Here is a 23,204-nt window from a genome sequence, read left to right as displayed (position 1 = left end):
GGGCCAAGCCTAATGTACTAGCAAAAGGCCCAACCCAATCTATGATTAAATAATTACATTCATAATATAATTATTTAATTACTCTTATTTATCCAATAAATAAATGCACTATAATTAGTAATTATAAAATTACTAATTTATTTATTTTCTCTTTGAAAGTAATTTCTTTTTGGGTGGGACTTTCTGGGTCCACAAATAAATTGGCAACAAGAATAATCAACAATTAATTCTCGTAAACCATGAGTGACATCTAGCAATATATCATGATTACCCAATTTATTGTGAAGCGGGTATTGTGAACCTTTTACTACGTTACCATACAATACGGTCCTTCTATCATCCTATATCCCGACAAGATATGAGATCATGGTCAGTAGGTCGAATCTCTTAATCTTGTCATATGACCAAATCCAAAATCAATCTTGACAAATTATGACACAACCCGTATGGAACAAATTCCATCGTCATATTACCTCGGCCAAGGATTTATCGTCAAGTGATTACTGGATCGCATAGGATATCCTCCTCATAAATCTCGAGGTGATAGATTCCATGTCTAATGCACACATACCTCATGTATCACTGAATCAGGCACATAGATACGTATGATTATCCTTGATTAGAACAACCACATGATATCGTTGATATCCTAATCCACCAATACACAGATATCCATGTCATCTCAGGTCTAAGGACTAGTTGTAAAATCGCAGCTAACATTAAATCATTGACCCGTGAGAAATAACCCATGTGATTTAATGTTAACAGTCCCGTTCAGTGAACTCGTTCTTGTAACGAGCACCCACTTATCTTCCTTCTATAGCTCATACAGAATGGCACGAGACTCACCAACCTTATCTTTCAGTATCTCATACTGAAACAAGGAGGAAGACAATGTGCTGGCCTTTACGAGTTGCTATCATCCATGATAGGAATTCTATGGCCAGGAACATGTTTATAGTATAACAAATTGTGGATTATCCGTAACTCGTATTCTTAACACTTAAGAATGGTATCCACTTCTTATTATACTAATGGATATATGTTTTATAATTTAAACCATATTGCAATTTAAATAAAAACATAAACTTGCCATTTAAATAATATTTAAAGAATTACAAGATCGAGTCCCTTTGTGTCACTGGAACTGGTCTTTAGGGCTCATATCTAACAATCTCCCACTAGCACTAAGACCATTCAGTGTGGTATCTCATACCCCACCTATCTAGATGAAAATCTAGTTGCTTCTGGTTCATGGCCTTAGTCAGTGGATCTGCTGCATTCTGTGATGTATCTATTCTCTGCACATTGACATCTCCTCTACCAATGATCTCTCTAATGAGATGGAAGCGTCTTTCAATATGTTTGGACTTCTGGTGAGACCTCGGTTCCTTAGCTTGCGCTATGGCTCCATTGTTGTCGCAAAACAAGGGGACGGCAGACTTTATAGAAGGAACCACTCCAAGTTCTGTCACAAACTTTTTGACCCAGACTGCTTCCTTTGCAGCATCCGATGCTGCAATATACTCGGCTTCTGTTGTAGAATCGGCAGTCGTATCCTGTTTGGAACTCTTCCAACTGAATACTCCTCCGTTGCAGGTAAACACATATCCAGAGATAGACTTTCTATCATCAACATCTGATTGAAAATCAGAATCTGTGTAACCCTCCACTTTCAGTTCTCCTTCACCATAAGTAAGGATCAAATCCTTAGTTCTTTTCAAATATTTAAGGATATTCTTAACGGCAATCCAGTGTTGCTCACCTGGATTAGACTGATATCTGCTTGTAACACTTACAGCATGAGCAATATCAGGCCTAGTACATAGCATTGCATACATTAGGCTTCCTATTGCTGAAGCATAAGGAATCCTAGACATGCGTTCTCTCTCTTCTTGTGTCTTGGGGCACATATCACGAGAGAGGTGGATTCCATGTCTAAAGGGCAACAGTCCTCTTTTGGAATCTTCCATGTTGAACCTCTTCAACACTCTTTCTATGTACTTATTTTGGGAGAGTCCTATCAATCTCTTGGTTCTATCTCTATAGATCCGTATACCGAGAATATAGGCTGCTTCTCCCAAATCTTTCATGGAGAACTTACTTGACAACCAGACCTTTATTTTTGACAACAACCCTACATCATTCCCAATGAGTAAGATATCATCTACATATAAGACCAAAAATGCTATTGCACTCCCACTAGCCTTTTTATAAACACAGGGTTCATCAACGTTTTGTATGAAACCAAACGATTTGACTTCATCATCAAAACGAATGTTCCAACTTCTGGATGCTTGCTTAAGACCATAAATGGATCTCTTAAGCTTGCATACCTTCCCTGCGTTAACTTTAGGTGTGAAGCCTTCAGGTTGTTCCATATAGATTTCCTGATCTATATAACCATTTAAGAAGGCTGTTTTCACATCCATTTGCCAAATCTCATAGTCATAATGAGCAGCAATGGCTAGTAAAATTCTAATGGATTTAAGCATGACGACTGGAGAAAAGGTTTCTTCATAGTCAATCCCTTGTCTTTGTCGATAACCTTTTGCCACAAGTCTTGCTTTATAGGTCTCTACCTTTCCATCTGAACCTATCTTCTTCTTGAAGACCCATTTACATCCAATAGGTACTATACCTTCTGGTGGATCTACAAGAGTCCAGACTTGGTTCTCATACATGGAATCCATTTCAGATTTCATGGCTTCTAGCCATCTTTTCGAGTCGATATCTGATATCGCCTCTTGGTAAGTGGTAGGATCATCTGAGTGATCATTATCTCCTACAAAGAACAACTCTTGTTCATTTAGAAAACCATATCTCTCAGGTTGATGGGGTATCCTCTCACTTCTTCTAATGGGACGTGCAACACTCGACCCTGGCTCCTCAATTGGTACTTGGACATCTCGTGGCATAGTTTCAGGCTCGGTGAACCCTTCACCAAGTTCTATTTTCCTTTCATTGCCTCTTTCTTGAATAAACTCTTTTTCAAGAAAAATGGCATTCCTGCTTACAACTACTTGTTGCAGTTCAGGAATATAGAACTCATATCCTAAGGTATCTTTAGGATAACCCACGAAACTACCCTTTAAAGATCGTGTCTCAAGTTTCTCTGATTTAAGCTTTTTCACAAAAGCTGTACATCCCCAAATCTTAACATGTTTAAGACTAGGCTTCCTATCAAACCATATCTCATGTGGTGTTGTAGGAACTGACTTGGAAGAAACTCTGTTTAAGATATATATTGCAGTAAGAAGGGCGTGTCCCCATAGAAACAAAGGTAAGTCTGTACAACTTAACATACTTCGAACCATATCTAATAAAGTCCGATTCCTCCTTTCTGAAACTCCATTCAGTTGAGGCGTTCCTGGTGGGGTCCGTTGTGAAATAATACCTGAGACTTTAAGAAAATCTTCAAACTCGTTACTAAGATACTCACCTCCACGATCTGATCGTAAGGCCTTTATCTTTTTACCAGTTTGATTTTCTACTTCAGCTTTAAAATCTTTGAACATTTCAAAAGATTCAGATTTATGTCTCATGAGATAAACATATCCATATCTAGACATATCATCTGTAAAAGTTATAAAGTATTGATAACCTCCTCGGGCTATTACATTAATAGGCCCACACACATCCGAATGTATAAGTCCTAACAATTCTGTGACCCTTATACCTTGCCCAGTAAAAGGCAATTTGGTCATCTTTCCAAGGATACAAGATTCACAAGTTGGATATGGTTCAGAACCTAATGGACCCAAAAGCCCATCTTTCTCCAACTTAGTGATTCTGTCATCCCCTATATGACCCAATCTGTAATGCCACAGAATTTTAGAATTTGGGTTATCACGTGGTCTCTTATTATTATTTGATACATGCAGATGCTCACTATTATCAACAGTCACATTCAAAATGTAAAGACTATTGACAAAATTACCAGTAGCAATCAATTTATTTCTAAAATAAATTTCACAAACATTATTCTTAAAAGAAAATTCATAATTTTCTTTCACCAATACAGGAATAGAAATAATGTTCTTAAAAGCTCCAGGTACACATAAACAATTGTTTAAAATTAAACTATGTTCATGTGATAAAATTAAAGATACAGTGCCGATAGCTGTGGCTGCAACTCTTGCCCCATTTGCTACCTTTAGCACAATCTCATTATCTGCAAGCCTTCTACTTTGTTCCAGATCCTGTATAGATGCACAAACATGAGTTGTCGCTCCAGAATCTAGAATCCATAAAGTAGAAGAGTAAGCAATGGAAAAATACTCATGAACTATCATCATACCTGTCGCTTCCTTCTTCAAGGAACTAAGGTAATCTTTACAGTTCCTTTTCCAATGTCCCTCTTTGCCACAATGGAAACATTTTCCTTTGGCAACAGTTTTTCCCTTCTTCTTTTCAATCACTTTAGTTGCTTGGGTGGCCTTCTTTTTACCTTTCCCCTTTCTAGTCTTACTAGTAGAGGACACAGCCATCACAGTGCCTGTTTTCATGGTACCCTGGGCCGTTATTAGCATATTCATAAGTTCCGCCGGGGTACACTCAATCTTGTTCATATAGAAGTTTGAAATAAAACCCCCATACGAATCTGGCAAAGACTGAAGAATTGCATCTATTTGAAGATATTGATGCATTGGAGCATCTAATTCATTCAGTTTATCCATCCAGGAGATCATTTTGAGAACATGGTCTCCAACTGATCCTCCAGCAGACATCTTTGCTCGAAAGATTGATTTAGATATCTCATATCTAGCACTTCGACTTCGCTCACCATACAACTCTTGTAAACGAGCAATAATCGAATACGCATTTGGCATCTTATTATGCTGCCGCTGTAACTCTTGACTCATAGTAAGCAAGATGTAACTCTTAGCAACAAGATCATCATCTTGCCACTTATTGAGTGTATCTTGTTCCTCCTGAGTAATATGTTCAACAGTTGGCTCAGGGATAGGCGTTTCCAAGATATATGTGATTTTTTTTAAGTTTGTAATCAATTTCAAATTTAGAAGCCAGTCGTTGAAATTTGGTCCAGTTAGCCGGTTTGCGTCAACAAATTTAGAAAGTGCATTTAGTGAAGCCATTTGATATATCTGCAGAAAATAAGTAGATTATTAGATATCTTGTTTTCTTAACTATCTGATTTTGGTCTTTAAATCAAACAGTACCTCCCACTGAGTTTTTCAAATTCCTTACTCCCATTTGAAGAAAAAAAACAAATTCACATTGGCATGAATTCTAGTGGGTATTTGGATTCTTATTAATTTTATTACTCCTCACATAATAGATTCTTGGAATAATAAATTCAATAAGTGGACAACGCTTGTCCAGTACATCTTATGTACGGCCCAAATATTTTGTTTCGGCTCCCAGTCCAATGTACCTCACATAATAGTTTCTTGGCAATTGAACATAGTTAAATCATACCATCACGCTGACAAGTCTGCACAGTTGAATATCGATTGCCTCACATAATAGATTCTTGGGTCACGATATTTGTGCATCCCCATCTCATCAAATGTTTTAAATAGAAATCAAAGTATTTTAATCAATGTGCAACCCCTATGTATCCATAGCCGATCAACACACAAATTAAAAAGCCCCAATTTCTACCGTGATGGAGAGCCCCGATTAGATTGTCTTAACTCTTAAGGTCCAACCGGTTACAATTTAATTTTATAAATATGGGAGATTTTTTAATTAATTGGTCTCACTTTTCACATGCAACGTTTTAACATACATCAACTATGTAAATAAACATTGCATAAAATTAGTCGATATGGTCATGGACTCAATCATGCATTCTAAGCGCAATTCCAGCCATTGGAATTGTGCGGTGCATTCGTGGGTGAATAAATAAGGAAACGCCTATAACTATTACAAGCATAACCCTTTCACATAGGGTCTTCATTTCCTTGATTATTTTGCCATCAATGACTTCACTCCAAGCCGTGCCTCGATTGATGTGAATCCATTGCTTTTACAATTTACTATAAACTACTTTTACAATAAAATTAAAACAATAAATAATTATTTTACAACCGTCATGAAAAAGACGGCTACCTTCGGCACGCAGGCCGTTAAATAAAATAATCCATACATCCACATCACACATACATCATCCATGTAGTGTCCTAAGTCCATGACCATTACCGATATGCAACAAGGCATCCACAACATGCTATTAACAATTAAAAGCATATTATAAGCAATCATATGATTATTGGACAATTGTATAACTAATTATACATTGGTATTTTTTTTTAAATAATAAAATAAATAAATAAAATAATAATAACAATTATTATTATTTATTTTATTCATTATTATTATTATTTTAAATAAAACAAATAAATAAAACAAATAATAATAACAATTATTATTATTTATTTTATTCATTATCATTATTATTTTAAATAAAACAAATAATAATAACAATTATTATTATTTATTCTATTTTTATTTTTAAATAATAAAACAAATAAATAAATGAAATAATAATAACAATTATTATTATTTATTTTATTTATTATTATTTTAATTATTTTAAATAAAACAAATAATAATAACAATTATTATTATTTATTTTATTATTATTATTTTTATTTAAAACAATTAAAAATAATAATAAATAAATAAATCTGCCAATGGCAGACAGAGGGGGGGGGGCCAGCCCCCACTGCGCGCACAGTGCGCGCGCATAGTGCGCGCACTGCGCGCGCATTCCGCGCGGTGGTGCGCGGGCGGGGCCCGCGCACCCACCAGCGCGCGGCGCTGGTGCGCGGGCCCTGCCCGCGCACCTGCCCGCGCGGCGCGGGCTAGCCCCGCGCCTTGCGCGCATGGGCGCGCATCTGGGCGCGCCCATGCGCGCCCAGCGCGCCCAACGCTCGCGTCTGGGCGCGCTGGGGCGCGCCCAGCACGCACCCAGCGTGCTGGTTGCCCCCCGGGATGCACCCGGTACTGCCCGTCCGTCCCGAAACAAATTTCGATACTTCCAGTTACGCCAAAACTGATTCCAGCACTGTCTAACAGTGTTAAATCAGTTTTAAAACGCTGCCGGCATGCAACTCTTCTTCGGATCTCATCCAAAATTGTTTTATTTTTCAAAATACCAATTCAATGTCCAATAATCACATGAATAAAACCATAAAACTGAAAAACGATGGCTCTGATACCACTGTTGAGTTACATAGATCTTATCATATGCGCAGCGGAAATTAAAATTTAATTTGGAGGTATCCCGTTTTTCAGAAATTATGGTTTAATAAAACGAAGGCATAAACGAAAAATACCTCTTTGATGAAATCTTATTTCACCGTTAGATTTCCCGCCGTATAATCCTCCAAGTGTAGGATGCCGAGTCGGTCCACCCGAAATCACTTCTATTCAAGAATATCAAAGAGAGAAGATAAGTAGAAGAAATTTTTCACAAAAATTTCTAACTTACCTCTTGGATTCAAGAACACTTCTCCAAAATTCTCTCTACATTCAAGTGAATCAAGAAGACACTTATGAGAGAAAATAAGAGTTTGGAGCTATTTATAGTTCCAATTAAAAACTATTCTTCATTAAATGGGTTGGGCTTCTCAAGCCCATTCCATTTAATGCAATTGGACCAAGCCCAATCCAATGGAATTTATTTGAATCCAATAGTGCCATTGGGCCAAGCCTAATGTACTAGCAAAAGGCCCAACCCAATCTATGATTAAATAATTACATTCATAATATAATTATTTAATTACTCTTATTTATCCAATAAATAAATGCACTATAATTAGTAATTATAAAATTACTAATTTATTTATTTTCTCTTTGAAAGTAATTTCTTTTTGGGTGGGACTTTCTGGGTCCACAAATAAATTGGCAACAAGAATAATCAACAATTAATTCTCGTAAACCATGAGTGACATCTAGCAATATATCATGATTACCCAATTTATTGTGAAGCGGGTATTGTGAACCTTTTACTACGTTACCATACAATACGGTCCTTCTATCATCCTATATCCCGACAAGATATGAGATCATGGTCAGTAGGTCGAATCTCTTAATCTTGTCATATGACCAAATCCAAAATCAATCTTGACAAATTATGACACAACCCGTATGGAACAAATTCCATCGTCATATTACCTCGGCCAAGGATTTATCGTCAAGTGATTACTGGATCGCATAGGATATCCTCCTCATAAATCTCGAGGTGATAGATTCCATGTCTAATGCACACATACCTCATGTATCACTGAATCAGGCACATAGATACGTATGATTATCCTTGATTAGAACAACCACATGATATCGTTGATATCCTAATCCACCAATACACAGATATCCATGTCATCTCAGGTCTAAGGACTAGTTGTAAAATCGCAGCTAACATTAAATCATTGACCCGTGAGAAATAACCCATGTGATTTAATGTTAACAGTCCCGTTCAGTGAACTCGTTCTTGTAACGAGCACCCACTTATCTTCCTTCTATAGCTCATACAGAATGGCACGAGACTCACCAACCTTATCTTTCAGTATCTCATACTGAAACAAGGAGGAAGACAATGTGCTGGCCTTTACGAGTTGCTATCATCCATGATAGGAATTCTATGGCCAGGAACATGTTTATAGTATAACAAATTGTGGATTATCCGTAACTCGTATTCTTAACACTTAAGAATGGTATCCACTTCTTATTATACTAATGGATATATGTTTTATAATTTAAACCATATTGCAATTTAAATAAAAACATAAACTTGCCATTTAAATAATATTTAAAGAATTACAAGATCGAGTCCCTTTGTGTCACTGGAACTGGTCTTTAGGGCTCATATCTAACACTTATCCCCTGTACCCAACCTAATGGGTATTTTGTTTCACCCTACCCTACCCTATTATTCCGATACCTTAGGGTAATGAGGGGTACTAGTAAATTTTGATATATAAAATTTACAGTTGAAATAATTTCATAATCATAACAATTTTTTAAGCTAAGTTGGCTTGTTAATTATTCCTAGGAAACTGGAAAAAAAATAATCGAAAGAAAAAATATCAAGAACAAGAAGCAAAGAAATATTATGTTATTGATGCAAGCAAAATATATAATGAGTCAATTGGAGATGAAGAATCACCAATATCTATCAATAGGAGCAGGTTGGCTGAAACCTCACGGCGCTTCCATTTTATTAACACAATAGGGCTCTAGAGTAATATTATTAACAAAGCACATGCTAGCCACCTACAGAGAAGTAGCAAAATCGAACCAAATTATGCAACAACACAAGGTAGAAGATAGTCTGGTCTAATATGTTGCAACAAGGAATGGAATGGAATGGAATAGAAACACAAACAGAGCCAACCAAAAGCCCAAAAGGATTATTGACAAACCAGCGTAGCCTCACCCAAAAGCAACATGGCAGAAGAAGAAAGAAACAACAGTTAAAGAAAATACCAGCCTATATCTTAAACCCCGCACTTGGGCAACAACCAAGAGCAAGCATTATGAGATATAATCCAACAACAAACCCTAATCAGTTAGTTCATTGCAAACTTAAAACAGAGAAGACGAGCGAGATGAGAAGCATACTACAATCAGAAGCGGAGTTAAAACGAGCGAGATGAGTTGGAGTTGGAGAAGGGCGGCCTACCAACAAATTAGGGTTAGGGTTTTTGCAACTGAATGTTTGATGAGATTATTGTCGATTTTTTTTATTTGTGGTTGCAAGTGCAATGTAATACCCAAAAATTTTCAAAGGGCTCAAGAGTAATTTTCTTAGGGGTAAAAATGCAATTTGTAGATAAATTGAGGTTATAGAGTAATTTTGGTACAATTATGAGTGATTGAATTAACTGTAGGGAGTGCCCTGGAGGTAAGATGTCTAAAGAAATCAATATGGTATTGACGATTATTTTGAGACTATTGGGTTTCTTGGATCCAAATGCAGCGAAAATTTAAAAATTATTTAGATCAACCAAACTCTTTGGTAATCTTGAAACCCAAAATGAACTGATCTAATTTGCAAATATATAATCACTTCAAGAATATAAATATATAATGAAAAATCAAACATTTTGATTATCCGATGAAGAATGGATGAATCTTTGTGCCACGAGGTGTTACTCACCCTCTATAAGTGATCCACACCAAAGAGAAGCTTTAATTGATGTCTATGAGCATGCCCCTTCGATCTTCTTGCATCAAGTATGGAAGATCTAATTCAACACTTAGAGATATAGTTGGTTTTTCTCAAAAACCAACTTTCTCCCTCTAGAAAGCCAAATGGGGTTATGAGACAAAATGAAGAGCCATACTCCAAACCCTATTCAAACTAGGTATTTATAGAAAGGCCAAGCATGTTATTAAACATGATGGGCCAAGATCCAACCCAAAACCTAGTCAAACTAAGGATTTAAAGAAAACCTAAATATGTTATAAACATGTTGGATCAAGGCCCAAACCCAATTGTGGGTTTTTACCTTGTTTTATTTTTTGCTCATTTTGTTGACATCTCATGGACTTTTCCGCGAGTGCTAGCTCGCCCCAAAAATCCATGAATTCTTATGGGCCCCAAAAACTTTTTTTGGTCCCACTAAAATTTTCATGAAACTACTCTTTGTTTGTGTGTGACCTTATAGGTTCACTATGAAAATGATAAAGGGCAATTTATAGAATCATACTCCTAATAAAATTCTTTGATTATGATCCTTAATTTATTTCATCACATGAGAAAAATTATTATCTTGCCCTTAGACCAAAATTGATGTCTAGCAACGTATCATGACCCCCATATCATAATGAAATGCAAATAGCACTTCTAATGAACCTTTTCATGACAAGTTTCAGTGTTATTCGATCCTTCTATCACAATGCCCCGATATAGTCTAGAAGTATGGTAAAATGTTAAACTTCTAATAACCAACACTATGTGTACAAATGTTAAGTTCACAACTCATATAGTCGAATTAATAACTCTTATTAATTCTCAACTATCTGCTTTGGTTAACGACTCATCGAGTTGTGACTTCATCATTCACATAAGGCATATACCTTTTAAATCTTACTAAGGTCGATAGATTCCATCTTGCGTACTCACTTACCTTCGTATGATTCGGATCATACTCAATAACCACCCTATTAGGGACCCATCTTACTGGACCCCGTACAGTGGCATCAAAACATGACACTCCTCATACAAGATAATTGTGGTACATCAGAAAAAGAGATTACTAGCACCTGTCGCCACATAGAACTCCCAATTGACATTTAGTGAGAATTACCATCTGGGTGTTCTCAAGTTAGGTCATTCAGTGAACGCATTCACTAATGAGCACCTACGCACTTGCATTAGTGTCACCACACAAGTAGTCAATGAGATCAACTACCCTCCTTACGAGCATGCATAATGTGTACTGGTCTTGACGATACTATAGAGGCCTCACTTTATAGTCCTATATGACCAGGAATAGTTAAAGAATGAAACATCAGTCATTCGATCTCATTAGTATGATCTCATCATAACTCGATTGACATTGCTACACTCTTGGGACTCATCTAAATAGTAAAATATAAAGATAAATGTATTGCCACGTATTATAAGAGAAATACTGATATTAATCAAAATATGTCCAAGATTAATTAGAAATGCAGCAAACTCACAACTTTTATGATTGGCTCCCAGGTTACAACTCTATCAGAGACATGATTTATGATATCAAAAGAAATTGAATCAAAAACGATTTTTGGTACAACTAAAATACAACTGCAATTTAGGTTAAGAAACCAAATAATTGTAGGGGACTTTCGGGAAGTCAAAAGAACCTTGATGACGTTCATATTTGGTATGTAGTGCAATCCTTCAGTGGTTTCAGGAAGAAACAAAAGAGTTTATGGCCAAAATGAAGATTCAGGCCTAAGTGCAGTTTCCCGAAATTGCCAAAGGGAGGTTAGAATGATGTTTTTCCGAAATCTTCGTGAATGAGATGGAAGTTTTAGGACTTGAGGGTCTCAATTTCAATTATGAAAAGTTCAAGGGCTTGGTGAAAATGGGCCAAAACATAAGAGAAAAAAACTAGAGGGGGAAAAAGTGTAAAATCCATAAAATATTGGCAATGGGAAACCGACCGGTAGCTTTTTCGATCGTCGACCGCCGATTTTGGCCATGGGGAACCCACGGGGGTTGGTCGGCGATGCCTTAGGGTCAAAGCTTGGCCGACAACAACCATGAGGGTGGCAGGATTTTGACAAAAAATCGATCGAAAATCTGATCGTTTTGTGAAATCTCTGCAAATGGTGATTTTGGTAGGATTTTCATGTTATAGGTCAATCTGAGGTAGGTAAAAGCTCTAAGGGCTTTGGGTTGGTCGAGAACGAGCATTTGGAGGCTCAAAATTGCCTATAAATAGAGGTATTCAGAGATGTCGAAATGAAAAAGAAAATTAAACTCTCAGATTTGAGATTTCGGGAATAAATTGATGGCAACGAATGAGGGGCTTTTGTTCCCCAAGTATAGAGGATCATTCCTGTGAAATTTGAACAATTTTCGTTTAGAGATGAAAGAGATATGGAGATCCAACGAAAAATCAAGTTTTGTCGAAAAATCGAGTTGAGCAGTCAAAAAATGGCTCCAATCAATTGATTTGAATCTATAATCCTATAGAGGATGAAGAGATGAAGGTGTAGGTTCAAACGGGAGGCAAAACAAAGCTGGGATGAGGGAGATATGGCAAAAAAACCAGGTGGAACGTGAGCTGTCTGGAGAGCTAGAGGAAGAAAACAACCTGCCCGTGCAGTGCAAGTGCCAGCTGGACCCCGCGAGTGGGGGCCCGTGAGCCATTTGGTAGAGGAGCTTGAGGGGGCGATTGGGTCCGAAAAGTTATGAAAAAATTCCTAAATTCATGAAAAATCTAGATCTAGAGGCCTGGGCAAAAAGTTTTGGAATTGGCCTTCCTAGTTTCTCGGTTTCCACAACGACCAGCATTATTTTGCATGCAAACGAAGCTTTGAGGTATGATCTGGAATTTTCTTTTGAAGTTCTTAGAATATTATGAATTGTTGTTGAAAAAAATTCGAGAAAATAGTTAAAAATATATTTATTTGAAATTTTAGATAAGAAAATGGGAGAAAAGTGGAGAAAAATATGAAGAAATTGATGTATTGATATTTTCTGTGATTAAATATGATTTATAGGATTGTTGTGCTCAAGGTTAAGTGATTTGTGCGACTTTTGAGGTTTGGCACCAAAATTGAGATTTGCACACAAATTGAGGCGATGCACATTTTTTGAGATGTTTTGAACTTAGTGCAAAAGGTAAGTGGTTCAACCCAAAACTAGTTTTATGCAAATGATTCTATCATATTGGCATGCTATGTTATGTTATACATCATGTAGAGTGCATTTACATGTATTGATGATGAATTATGCATATATTCAAGATGATAATATTGATCATGCTACACATAAGAGTTTGGGATTCGGGACTGGCGCCGCTACTCTGCCAATGGTGCACGCATACACCTCGATCTGGTAAGGAGGCTGTTAAAATGAAGAGTAACAGTTGGGTGCGGTCGATTCAAACGAAATGAATGATGTTTATGTTGCATTTTGTATTCATGGACGAAATATGTTCATATACCCTTACTTAGATGATTCATCATCTAACTTGGGCTTTACCGGTGAAATATTCAAACGTTTTGAATGATGATTGTAGCATAAACGATGATAAATGAGACATGATATGGCACTTAGCAAAGTGTAAGATGTAATGATTGAATGTTATGTAGTCCATGTGTTTAAGTTCTGCAACATCTAATTCGGAATGTTTTGAGAAATGATGATAGATAGCCTTGTTTATGGTTAATGATAAAGTTAGGGTTTGAGGCACATGATGACATGACCGATAGATTATACGTTTAGATTCGATGTTCTGCTTATCCATGAAGATTTGGTTGTCTTATGTTATGTTTCAAGTCATGTTAAAAAATTTATGTTATGTTGATGAATAGTCTTGTATTATGGGATATGTCCGAAGCGATCATGTATTATTAATATGGTTCGACGTATGCTTATGTTCGATTGATGCTTTCGCTATTGGTGAATACCTAGCCTAGCATTTATGATGTATGATGCTAGGTAAGTAAATGAAAAGTTTTGAAATTAATATGATGTTGAGATTGTTCTTAAAAAAAAAAAAATTATCCCAAATTTCTTAAATTATAACATGCTTAATAAAATAGGTTGTTACAACAATACTAATTATACTAAATTGGTAGCCCTTAACAATACCTTTACGTCTGAGTTAAAGTACTCTAAAAGGAAAAAGTAACAAACAGATGTATATGTTCCTTTGCTCATACTAATTATACATGTTCTTCCTTGATCTTTGATACCTTAATTTAGCTAAAAAAACAAAAATCAATACTTACTTTTATTTAATTTTTTAAATGGTTAAAGAATTAATTTTATAAAACATTTATTTACAGAAAAAAATTATTAATATTTTCTTGATACTTCATTAACATAACATATTCTAATTTTCCCAAAACCCACCCAATCTCATTTTTCTAAGAAAAGAAAAAGATCTATCTTTGTCATTTATAATTCAATTCACTTGACAAAAACGAAAGCCCAATAGGCCCAATTTCTTGACCAGGGTAAAGGCCATTGGGCCTTGCAGCCTGCACCCGCAACCACAAATAAAAAAAATCGACAATAATCTCATCAGACATTCAGTTGCAAAAACCCTAACCCCAATCTGTTGATAGGCCACCCCTCCCAACTCTAACTCATCTCGCTCGTTTTCACCTTGCTTCTAATTATAGTATGTTTCTCCTTTCGCTTGTCTTCTCTGTTTTAAGTTTGCAATGAACTAACTAATCAAGGTATGTTGTTGGATTATATCTCATAACGCTTATTCTTGGTTGTTGCCCAAGTGCAAGGTTTAAGATATAGGCTAGTATTTTCTTTGACTGTTTTTTTTTTTTTTTCTTTTTCTTCTTCTGCTTCTATTGCCATGTTATTTTTGGGTGAGATTACGCTGGTTTGTCAATAATCCTTTTGGGCTTTTGGTTGGCTCTGTTTGTGTTTCTATTCCATTCCATTCCTTATTGCATCATATTAGATCGAATTGTCTTCTAGCTTGTGTTGTTGCATAGTTTGGTTCGGTTTTGCTACTTCTCTATAGGTGGCTGGCAGGTGCTTAGTTAATAATATTACTCTGAAGTTCTATTGTGTTAAAAAAATGGAAGCGTCATGAGGTTTCAGTCCACTTACTCCTATTAATAGATATTAGTAATTCTTCATCTCTAATTAACTCATTATATGTTTTGCTTGCATCAATAACATAATATTCCTTTGCTTCTTATTCTTGATATTTTTTCTTTTGATTATTTTTTTTCTAGTTTTCCAGCAGCAATTAACTAGCCAACTTACCTTACAAAATTGTTATGATTATGAAATTATTTTAACTATAAATTTTATATATCGAAATTTACTAGTACCCCTTATCTTAGGAAATCGAAATAATAGGATAGGGTAAGGTGAAACAAAATACCTATTGGGTTGGGTCAACGAACGAGGACACTAATGGTTATTCAAGTATAGGGATTCTCTTTCTGTTCCATTGCTATCTCTAAGAGTAGGATACAAATGAGTCAAAACTTTATTTGATTTAAATTTTATATAAATTGACATGATATTCTAATATTTTTAATAATAATTATATCCAAAATCAATAATAATTTACAATAGTGATTAGATTTTTTATTTGTTTTAAATAAGGCTATTATTAACTGTATAGTATTATATCAATATATATATATAAATAATGGTATTATAAAAATATAGTAATTATTTAAATTATTTTCTTATATTTTATATATTATAAATTACAAAACACACCATATAAATACTATAAACCCTAAATTGGAGGGAAGAATGAATAAGACCTACAGCCTGTCGCCGCCGGCTTCAGAGAAGAAGAGACCCACAGTGAAGCCTCTTGCCGCCGGCTTCAAAGAAGAAGAGACCTACAGTGAAGCTTCTCGCCGCCCTCTCTGAAGCCAGCCGCTACAGGGCCGTTGCCTACCACCGCCGCCCGCCGCTGCATCCTCCCTCTTTGCCGCCTCTCGCCCCCGCCGCACAGCCGCTCCCTCTCTGCCGCCCCCACCGCACAGCCTCCTCTTAGTGGTTATTTTTTTTAATACCATGCCAATATGTTCTATGCTTCTTGTTCTGAAATAGGTTATTGTTGAGTTTTGTCTGTTGTTTATCTTTCACGTCCGCATGCATACTGGTACTTATTTTTGAGTTTTTTTTCTAATGTTTATCTTTCATGTCCATATGCATACTGTAGTGGAAAACTAGGCTCTTGGAGTCCATTGGATGAGTGGATTTAGTTTTGGTAGATATGGGATTTTATTATTACTTGATTATCATGTTGATGTTATATTTGTTGGTTATGAGGTTGGCTTGATTTAAAGTTATATTTGTTGATTATCAGGTTGATTATTAGGTTTTTTCAAACAAAAATTCGAGCTCAAGCCCGAGCTCACCAGGCTCTGGCGAGCTCGAGCTTGGTGGCAACCCGAGTCGAGCTGGAGCTCAGTGAAGCTTGGTTTGACTCGTTTTGATTGCAATTCTAGTAACTCTGACTACACCCTACCTTCATAACTAGAATTTAGGGTTTAGTGCTCTGAGGTGAAACTCTCAACTTTCAATTTCTTCTCTTTGGTTGTGGTGAAACCCTAAAACCTGTGCTCCTGCTTCTTTTTTTTTTTACTGCAATATTTGTATTTATATATATCTTTATATTCTTCTTTTCTATGTTAGATATTAAAGATTCAATGGTAAAGAAACGGAAACACAGTGAATCATCTGAGGTGGATGCAACTGTAAAAATAGATGAAATTGCTACAGAAAGACCTAAAAGAACACTTGTGGGTTGGAAAGATGGTAGGACTGAAGAGAAAGAAACAGATTTTACAGCTTTTAGAAATAAAGAGAAGGTTTTGGTTACTTGTTCACGCCGCATCAATTACAGGTGGAAGTTCATTTTTTTTTCTTTTTTTCCCCTTCTTTTTTCATAAATTTTACAAATTTCTTGCACCATGCTGGCTAGTTTCATGAATTTTATGGTATTCAGGTATCGGCATTTGATGTTGAATGTGGTGTCACTCTTGCCCCATTGTAAGAAGGATAACAAGGTTGAATCTAAAGAAAGTAAGGGTGCAACTCTAAATGAGCTAGTTGAGCTGAAAGGTTGTTCTTCTTGCTTGTTTTTCGAGGTAATTATTTTTGGTCTTCTCCTAGCACATTCTAGTTTTGTCAAATGGGTTATTTCTTAAATCAGTAGATTCTGTTGTAGAAAAGTCTGAATGTATGGCAATTTGGGTTGGTTTTACATCTTGTTGTGATCAGAGTTGATGTGTCATGTTAGGTTATTTTATTTTTGAATGAATGCTTTACAATTTAAGCATAGAGTATATTGAGGACTGTAGCTTTTCACAGGATCACTTATGGTTTCTTCTACATTAGCAGTGCAGAAAGCACAACGACCTTTACCTATGGATGGTGAAGTGTCCCAGTGGTCCATCAGTGAAATTTTTAGTCAATGCTGGTAATTTCTTGCTCTGTCCCAAGTTTTACTGGTATATATGGTTGTGTTATCTGCTACTGCTGTGTCATGCACCAGTTTCCATGGTGTTGTGCATATTTTTGTATAATTCTCTCTTTTTTCTCTGTTGTACACACTGGAAGCCTGGCCTAATTACTCAGTTTTGATTTGTTATCAAGTTCACACAATGGAAGAGTTGAAGCTTACTGGAAATCATCTGAAAGGTTCAAGACCGATTTTGACCTTCTCAAGTAATTTTGATAAAAGCCCTCACTGGAAACTCCTGAAAGAGATGTTCTTGCAGGTTTGTTGATCTGCCTTCCACTGTCCAAATCATAACATCCTGTTACCAAATTGTGGATGCAAGTTTGGAGTCACGTGAAAGTAAATTAATGTAAAGAATTTGCAACTAATATCTAGAGGTTACTTTCTCCAGTGAGGGAGGAACTCTCCTCTCTCCAAGTACAAGATTCCTATGTCATTTGGCGGGTTTCTCTCTCTACTCCTTCATTTAGTTATTATCATTCTTATTATTATTTTGGGAAGGGGGGAGGCTTGCTATCTGTATGAAGTTGTATTTTTGTATATATGCAAACATTAAAAACAATAAAGTCTATGGCCTGTTTTGGTTATGGTCTCAATGCTTGCAGGCTCTGTTTTCATTAAGCGTCATGATCAAGCTGACCTGTGTTCCTGGTTTTGGGTTTTGGGCAGACACTATACTTTGTCTAAGATTCTTGTATGAAGTCATTTCATCATAGACAATCAATATATTCACTTTTCTAATTTGTTTCTGATGTTTATTAGACTTTTGTATGTTTGGTCATAATGTTTAAGCTGATGAAGCATTGCGTCAACTCTTTAGCATATCTACATAAAAGTAAATCCAGTATTTAGTAAAATCCTTGGTAACTGCCCTTTCCTTGGATGCCATATAAATGTAACCAGATTTTACTCTTTTTTTTTTTTTAATATGCAATCATTGTTACTACCTCCTTTTATGAGAGTTCATTGGATCTCACTTAGAAGATCATTCTCTATGTGATTTTCTCACATTCGTGTATTAAAGATTGAAGTTTCTTATCTGGATTATTAATGATCCTTTTTATATTTGATGTACTGTTTTTGCCAGATATTTGGAACTCCAAAAGACCACAGGAAATCTAAACCTTATCATGATCACGTATTTGTTTTCTCAATTGTTGATGATCACATATGGTTCCGGAATTACCAGGTTGGTTGGTATCCATTATCTTGAACTATATTATGTTAAATAAAATTGTAAATTATTGAAAAATTCTATTGTTTGGAATCTAAAATTGGAATTCTGTGTCATGCCCTCATATTCTATTGGTGCACATTCATATTTAGTTTATTCCTTGGTGGTAAAATCTGTTGAAGTATCACAGCGTATAAATGTTTTGCTGCTAAAAGATGCTTGGTTGTTCTTTTATTTTTATTTTTTTGGGGCCCGGGGGTGCGGGGGGGGAGGGGGAGGGGCGGTGGTTTACGGTTTACCCTCTTAAGATCTTAATATGAGAACTGGAATAAGCTTCCTCAAAAGGTATTTTGTATGAGCCCAATTAGGCTTTCAGCGGTCGGGCGGGCGGGCGGGTGTGTGTGAGAGAGAGAGAGAGAGCAGTTAAGATAATTAAGGTTGGGTAGTGTTACATGGCCTGCATCTTATGGTGATGCAATTATCAACCTAATCATCCAAAGCATGAATTTTCTTTGGTTAGATATTGTTCCATCAACACCCATGATTTGGTTTTCTGATGTCTTTTTCTCTAATTTCATGGTTGAGTTGCTTATACTTGAATTTGCATATGATAGGGCATCTGACTTGTCAGTTCATCATCATCATTGACTGCACCTTATCATAACCAAGTTAGGGTTAGTGACACAACATTCATAATGTCAATTGCTGGAAACAGCGTCCACATTTAAGTCAACTAACAAATCACATGGTGTCATGTTTCTATGTTTTACAGGTTGGTTTCACAATATCAACTATGGAAAAGTTCTAACACCATCTTCATATGAAAAAGTTTCACGAGAAACCTGAAACCATCAGATTTTTTTTCCCTTTTTTTTTTTTGGGGGGGGGGGGGGAGGGTGCTTGAATTGGAACCATCTGATTTGTCAGTTATTGGCCATCTGGACAATGCTTCCAGCAACAGCCAGTTTGTGGGGTTGCACTTCACATGTCATATCTAAGTTTAAGCTCCCTTTGCTTCATAGGAAGCAGTGCTACTATCTTTGAATAATATGTGATGCCATGTGCTGATATAATACTTATTAATCATATATACCCTATTTTATTTGTATTTACTGTCAAAATTTTACATTTCATGGGGATTTCGATTCATTTCTGGTCAAATTTCTAAATTTGATGTTAGGTTGATGTGCTCATGTTACATGGACTCTTCTGTTGCCCTTCCTGTACTTGTGCCTATATGATAAGAGAAAGAGTTTGGGATATGCATCCATCCCCGCAACCAAATTGAAATTTCAGATTCTGTAATATAATTCATATTCAAGTAAGGAGAATCTAGCATTTGTTAATGAGGGGAAAATATATTTTTCCATGTTGGGACGTAAGAGAAACTTCCCCCTCCACACTAAATATAATCTGGTTTCAAGTATATTCTTGTGTAAAATGTATTTTTAGCTGTAATCCTTTTTAAGAGTTTCCCACCAATTTTGGCTCACCAGTCAGCTCTATCTGTGACCACATATTTTATAGAAATCCTTATTAACTCATATGAAACATGAGTTTGTCACCATTTTTTTTTTTTTTTTTGGGTGTTCCTTCACATTTTGGGCTAGACTACTTCCATTCTATCTACCGTTTCCACGGAAGCCTCAATTGGTTTTTGGTTCACTTAATCAAATTATCTCAATTGAGTCCCATGCTGCATCTTATCTTTAATAGGGGTCACTTCATAATATCCTCTTTTCTGTTATGCTCATATTTTGGAAGAAGGCGGCTTGTGGTTATTGCTGCTTTACTGCCCAACATTTAATGCCATACAGTTAACTTTATCTTATAGTCTTATAAATTTTTTTGTTTTGCTTTAACAGAATTTTTAGGAGTTCACAATGTCTCCGCATACTTGTATCCAATTTCAATTCAATACGTATGATGATATGTCCTACACCTAATTACATAACTGCATCATTGTCGTACCCCTGCTCAAATTACAGAGCATCATTTTAACATTTTTTGTAATTTGAGATAATTGACGAGGATTAACATGTAATTCTTTATACCCTTATGTCAAAAGTATCGGATGTTTTATTGATTTAGTTGGTTTGTTCCCCTGCTATGCAAAGGCCTCAACGTTCTTATGTTAATCATGCTTTTTTCACTTCTCAACAGATATCTGTTCCTCATAGTGAAGCAGATAAAGTGGACAGAGGGGGCCTGGATAAAATGACGCTTGTTGAGGTTTCTAGTGATTATACTCGTATTAATACATAATACAAGGCTGTTTTTTTATTTATAGTGAGTTAACTTGTACGTTTGCTAATTCTAACAGGTTGGTCCAAGATTTTGTTTGAACCCTATCAAGATATTTGGAGGCAGCTTTGGGGGCCCAACACTATATGAGAATCCCTTTTATGTTTCACCTAACCAGGTAAGATTTTTTAATGCATCCATATTGGTTTTGGAAGTTATAGAAGATTCAGTGTCATTTTTGCTTTGCTGTCATATACTGTGAAATAATTTTGGCCGGGAATAGCATGTAAAATCAGGGTAGGTGTGCTTTTTCTCTATGTTTCCTATCTTTTTTGAAAGAAAGGGGATTTCAAGGAAAGTTTGTCTGGCCAAGTATCAGATGTTTTCGAGTTCCACAACCTTTTTCCTTTAGTTTTGGAGTTTTAATTGATCCTTGGCCCGGACCATGTTGGAAATCTCGTCTGATCTTGCTGTCGGTGTTTCAAACCCTTTCCCGATGTTTCCAGATTCGAGCATTAGAGAAGAGGCAGAAAGCTGGTAAATTTGCAAAGAAAGTGAAAGCTAAAACGAGGAGGAAGATGCATGAGCTGTCAAATCCACTGGAACCTGACGAGTTTGCAGATATGTGGAAAGAATGATAAATTAGTTCACCAAATATTTACCTGTTATTTGATGTACCTTTCTTGATTATCTTTCATTTCCTGGTAGGTAAGGAGGTCCCCCCACCCAGAAACCCAAAGCCACAAAAAAAAAAAACACAGGGCAACTTGTGCCCGCATGGGATGTATTAAATAGCCATTATTTTGAATTGGGATATGATGTTCATCAATCATGCCATCTTCCCCTAACATTTTGATTTTTGCTGGGTCTCCTCCAAGTTGGGGAGGAAGACTGGAAATTGCATCCTCTTCCTCTTCCTCTTGTGAGAAAGTAGCAAAATTGGAAACCAAAATTGGTGAGAACTGATTAGACTAAAGTATCATAAAAGTGGGTCCCAGGTTGATTGAACCAAGGTCCCCAACCCCAAGATCTTTGAATGTTTATGTCTTGTCGAGAGTTTGGCTTTGCTTAGCCCATGTATTGCAATTTTTTTTTTTTTTTTTGTTTCCAACTGATCCAAATTAAATTTAATTGCATTGTTTAAGACGGATCCTTATTCCTTACATCGACCTGGATGGGCGAGATTGAGATTCACAATGGTTTTTTTTTTTTTGGTTTTTGACGAACAAGAAAATAGTCGCCAAGTTAAGGTAAAAGGGTGCAAGGCGACGAGGAGGATGATAATAATGGATTTGTGGGGGGGACCAGAACGTGTGGAGTCTGAAATGTTTGCAGCCTGCGCGTAGCAGTGGGAGTGGCAGATGACTCCCATACCTTATTCCTCATCCCCAATCTATCATCATGATATCTTCACTTGCTTTTCTCCAAGTTTTATCGTCATCTTTTTATCCCTATCTTTATTTAATTTGTAATTAAACAACCCACATTTTATAACGTACGGACAACATGATCAACCACCTTCATCATTCATCACCACCATCCCCGCGGTATATTACCATGACCAAGTCTATTACTATGGCTGCTGCTGCCGCATCACTTGCATTGTCAATGTCACTGTCATATGCGCCATCCTCCATCCTTCGTTTTGGATTCTTCTTCTTGTTCTGTTTCCGTGATCCCTTTGATCTCTCCCATCTCTCTCTCTAAATATATATATATATATATATTGAAATGTTCATCACATGGGGTCCGGTCCAGGCCAGGCCCCATGCGCCCTTTCTCTCTCATCACTCACGTTATGCCCCATGTATGTTTATGTATAATTAATAATGGCTAACAATACCCAGACCATCTCATGATCTTTGTTTCAATTCCAGGTTTGATTTTTGGTAGTTTGCTGCCCCGTAATGATAATGGGTATAGATTATTTGAATTGGGCGAATAAAGGACAATAAGGACGACCAAATGTTAGCTAGCATCATTATTGGTCTCTTTTTTCTTGACGCACGTCCCATCATGTATTTATGAGATCCAGCCTCCTCATTTGATTTGAGAACGGAGTGGTGGTTTGTTGATATTTGGAGGCGAATTTCAGCAATTAATTAATTTAATATTTTTTCGAG

General features: G+C 36.3%; 1 protein-coding gene across 3 annotated transcripts in view; it reads left to right on the top strand.

Moving 5' to 3' along the window:
- The window catches only part of LOC127792082 (ribosome biogenesis protein BRX1 homolog 2-like), a 33,685-nt gene extending 11,754 nt beyond the window's left edge, over nucleotides 1–21,931 (top strand). Inside the window, exons 1-9 of one of the 3 annotated variants that reach the window (XM_052322418.1) lie at nucleotides 15,955–16,192; nucleotides 16,835–17,045; nucleotides 17,148–17,289; nucleotides 17,543–17,621; nucleotides 17,798–17,922; nucleotides 18,751–18,852; nucleotides 21,001–21,069; nucleotides 21,161–21,259; nucleotides 21,588–21,931. In XM_052322418.1, the coding sequence (XP_052178378.1) occupies nucleotides 16,849–17,045; nucleotides 17,148–17,289; nucleotides 17,543–17,621; nucleotides 17,798–17,922; nucleotides 18,751–18,852; nucleotides 21,001–21,069; nucleotides 21,161–21,259; nucleotides 21,588–21,719 (945 nt within the window). In that variant the 5' untranslated portion in view covers nucleotides 15,955–16,192; nucleotides 16,835–16,848 and the 3' untranslated portion in view covers nucleotides 21,720–21,931. Of the gene's footprint in view, nucleotides 1–15,954; nucleotides 16,193–16,834; nucleotides 17,046–17,147; nucleotides 17,290–17,539; nucleotides 17,622–17,797; nucleotides 17,923–18,750; nucleotides 18,853–21,000; nucleotides 21,070–21,160; nucleotides 21,260–21,587 lie in introns of those variants that run through there. The other 2 variants (XM_052322415.1, XM_052322417.1) reach the window with 2 other exon arrangements.
- Nucleotides 21,932–23,204: the final 1,273 nt, after the last annotated feature.

This window comes from Diospyros lotus, chromosome 15 (genome assembly GCF_014633365.1).
Source record: "Diospyros lotus cultivar Yz01 chromosome 15, ASM1463336v1, whole genome shotgun sequence".
Taxonomy (NCBI): Eukaryota; Viridiplantae; Streptophyta; class Magnoliopsida; order Ericales; family Ebenaceae; genus Diospyros; species Diospyros lotus.
The sequence above is the reverse complement of the archived record's forward strand: the minus strand, read 5'-3'. Positions and strand labels throughout refer to the sequence as shown.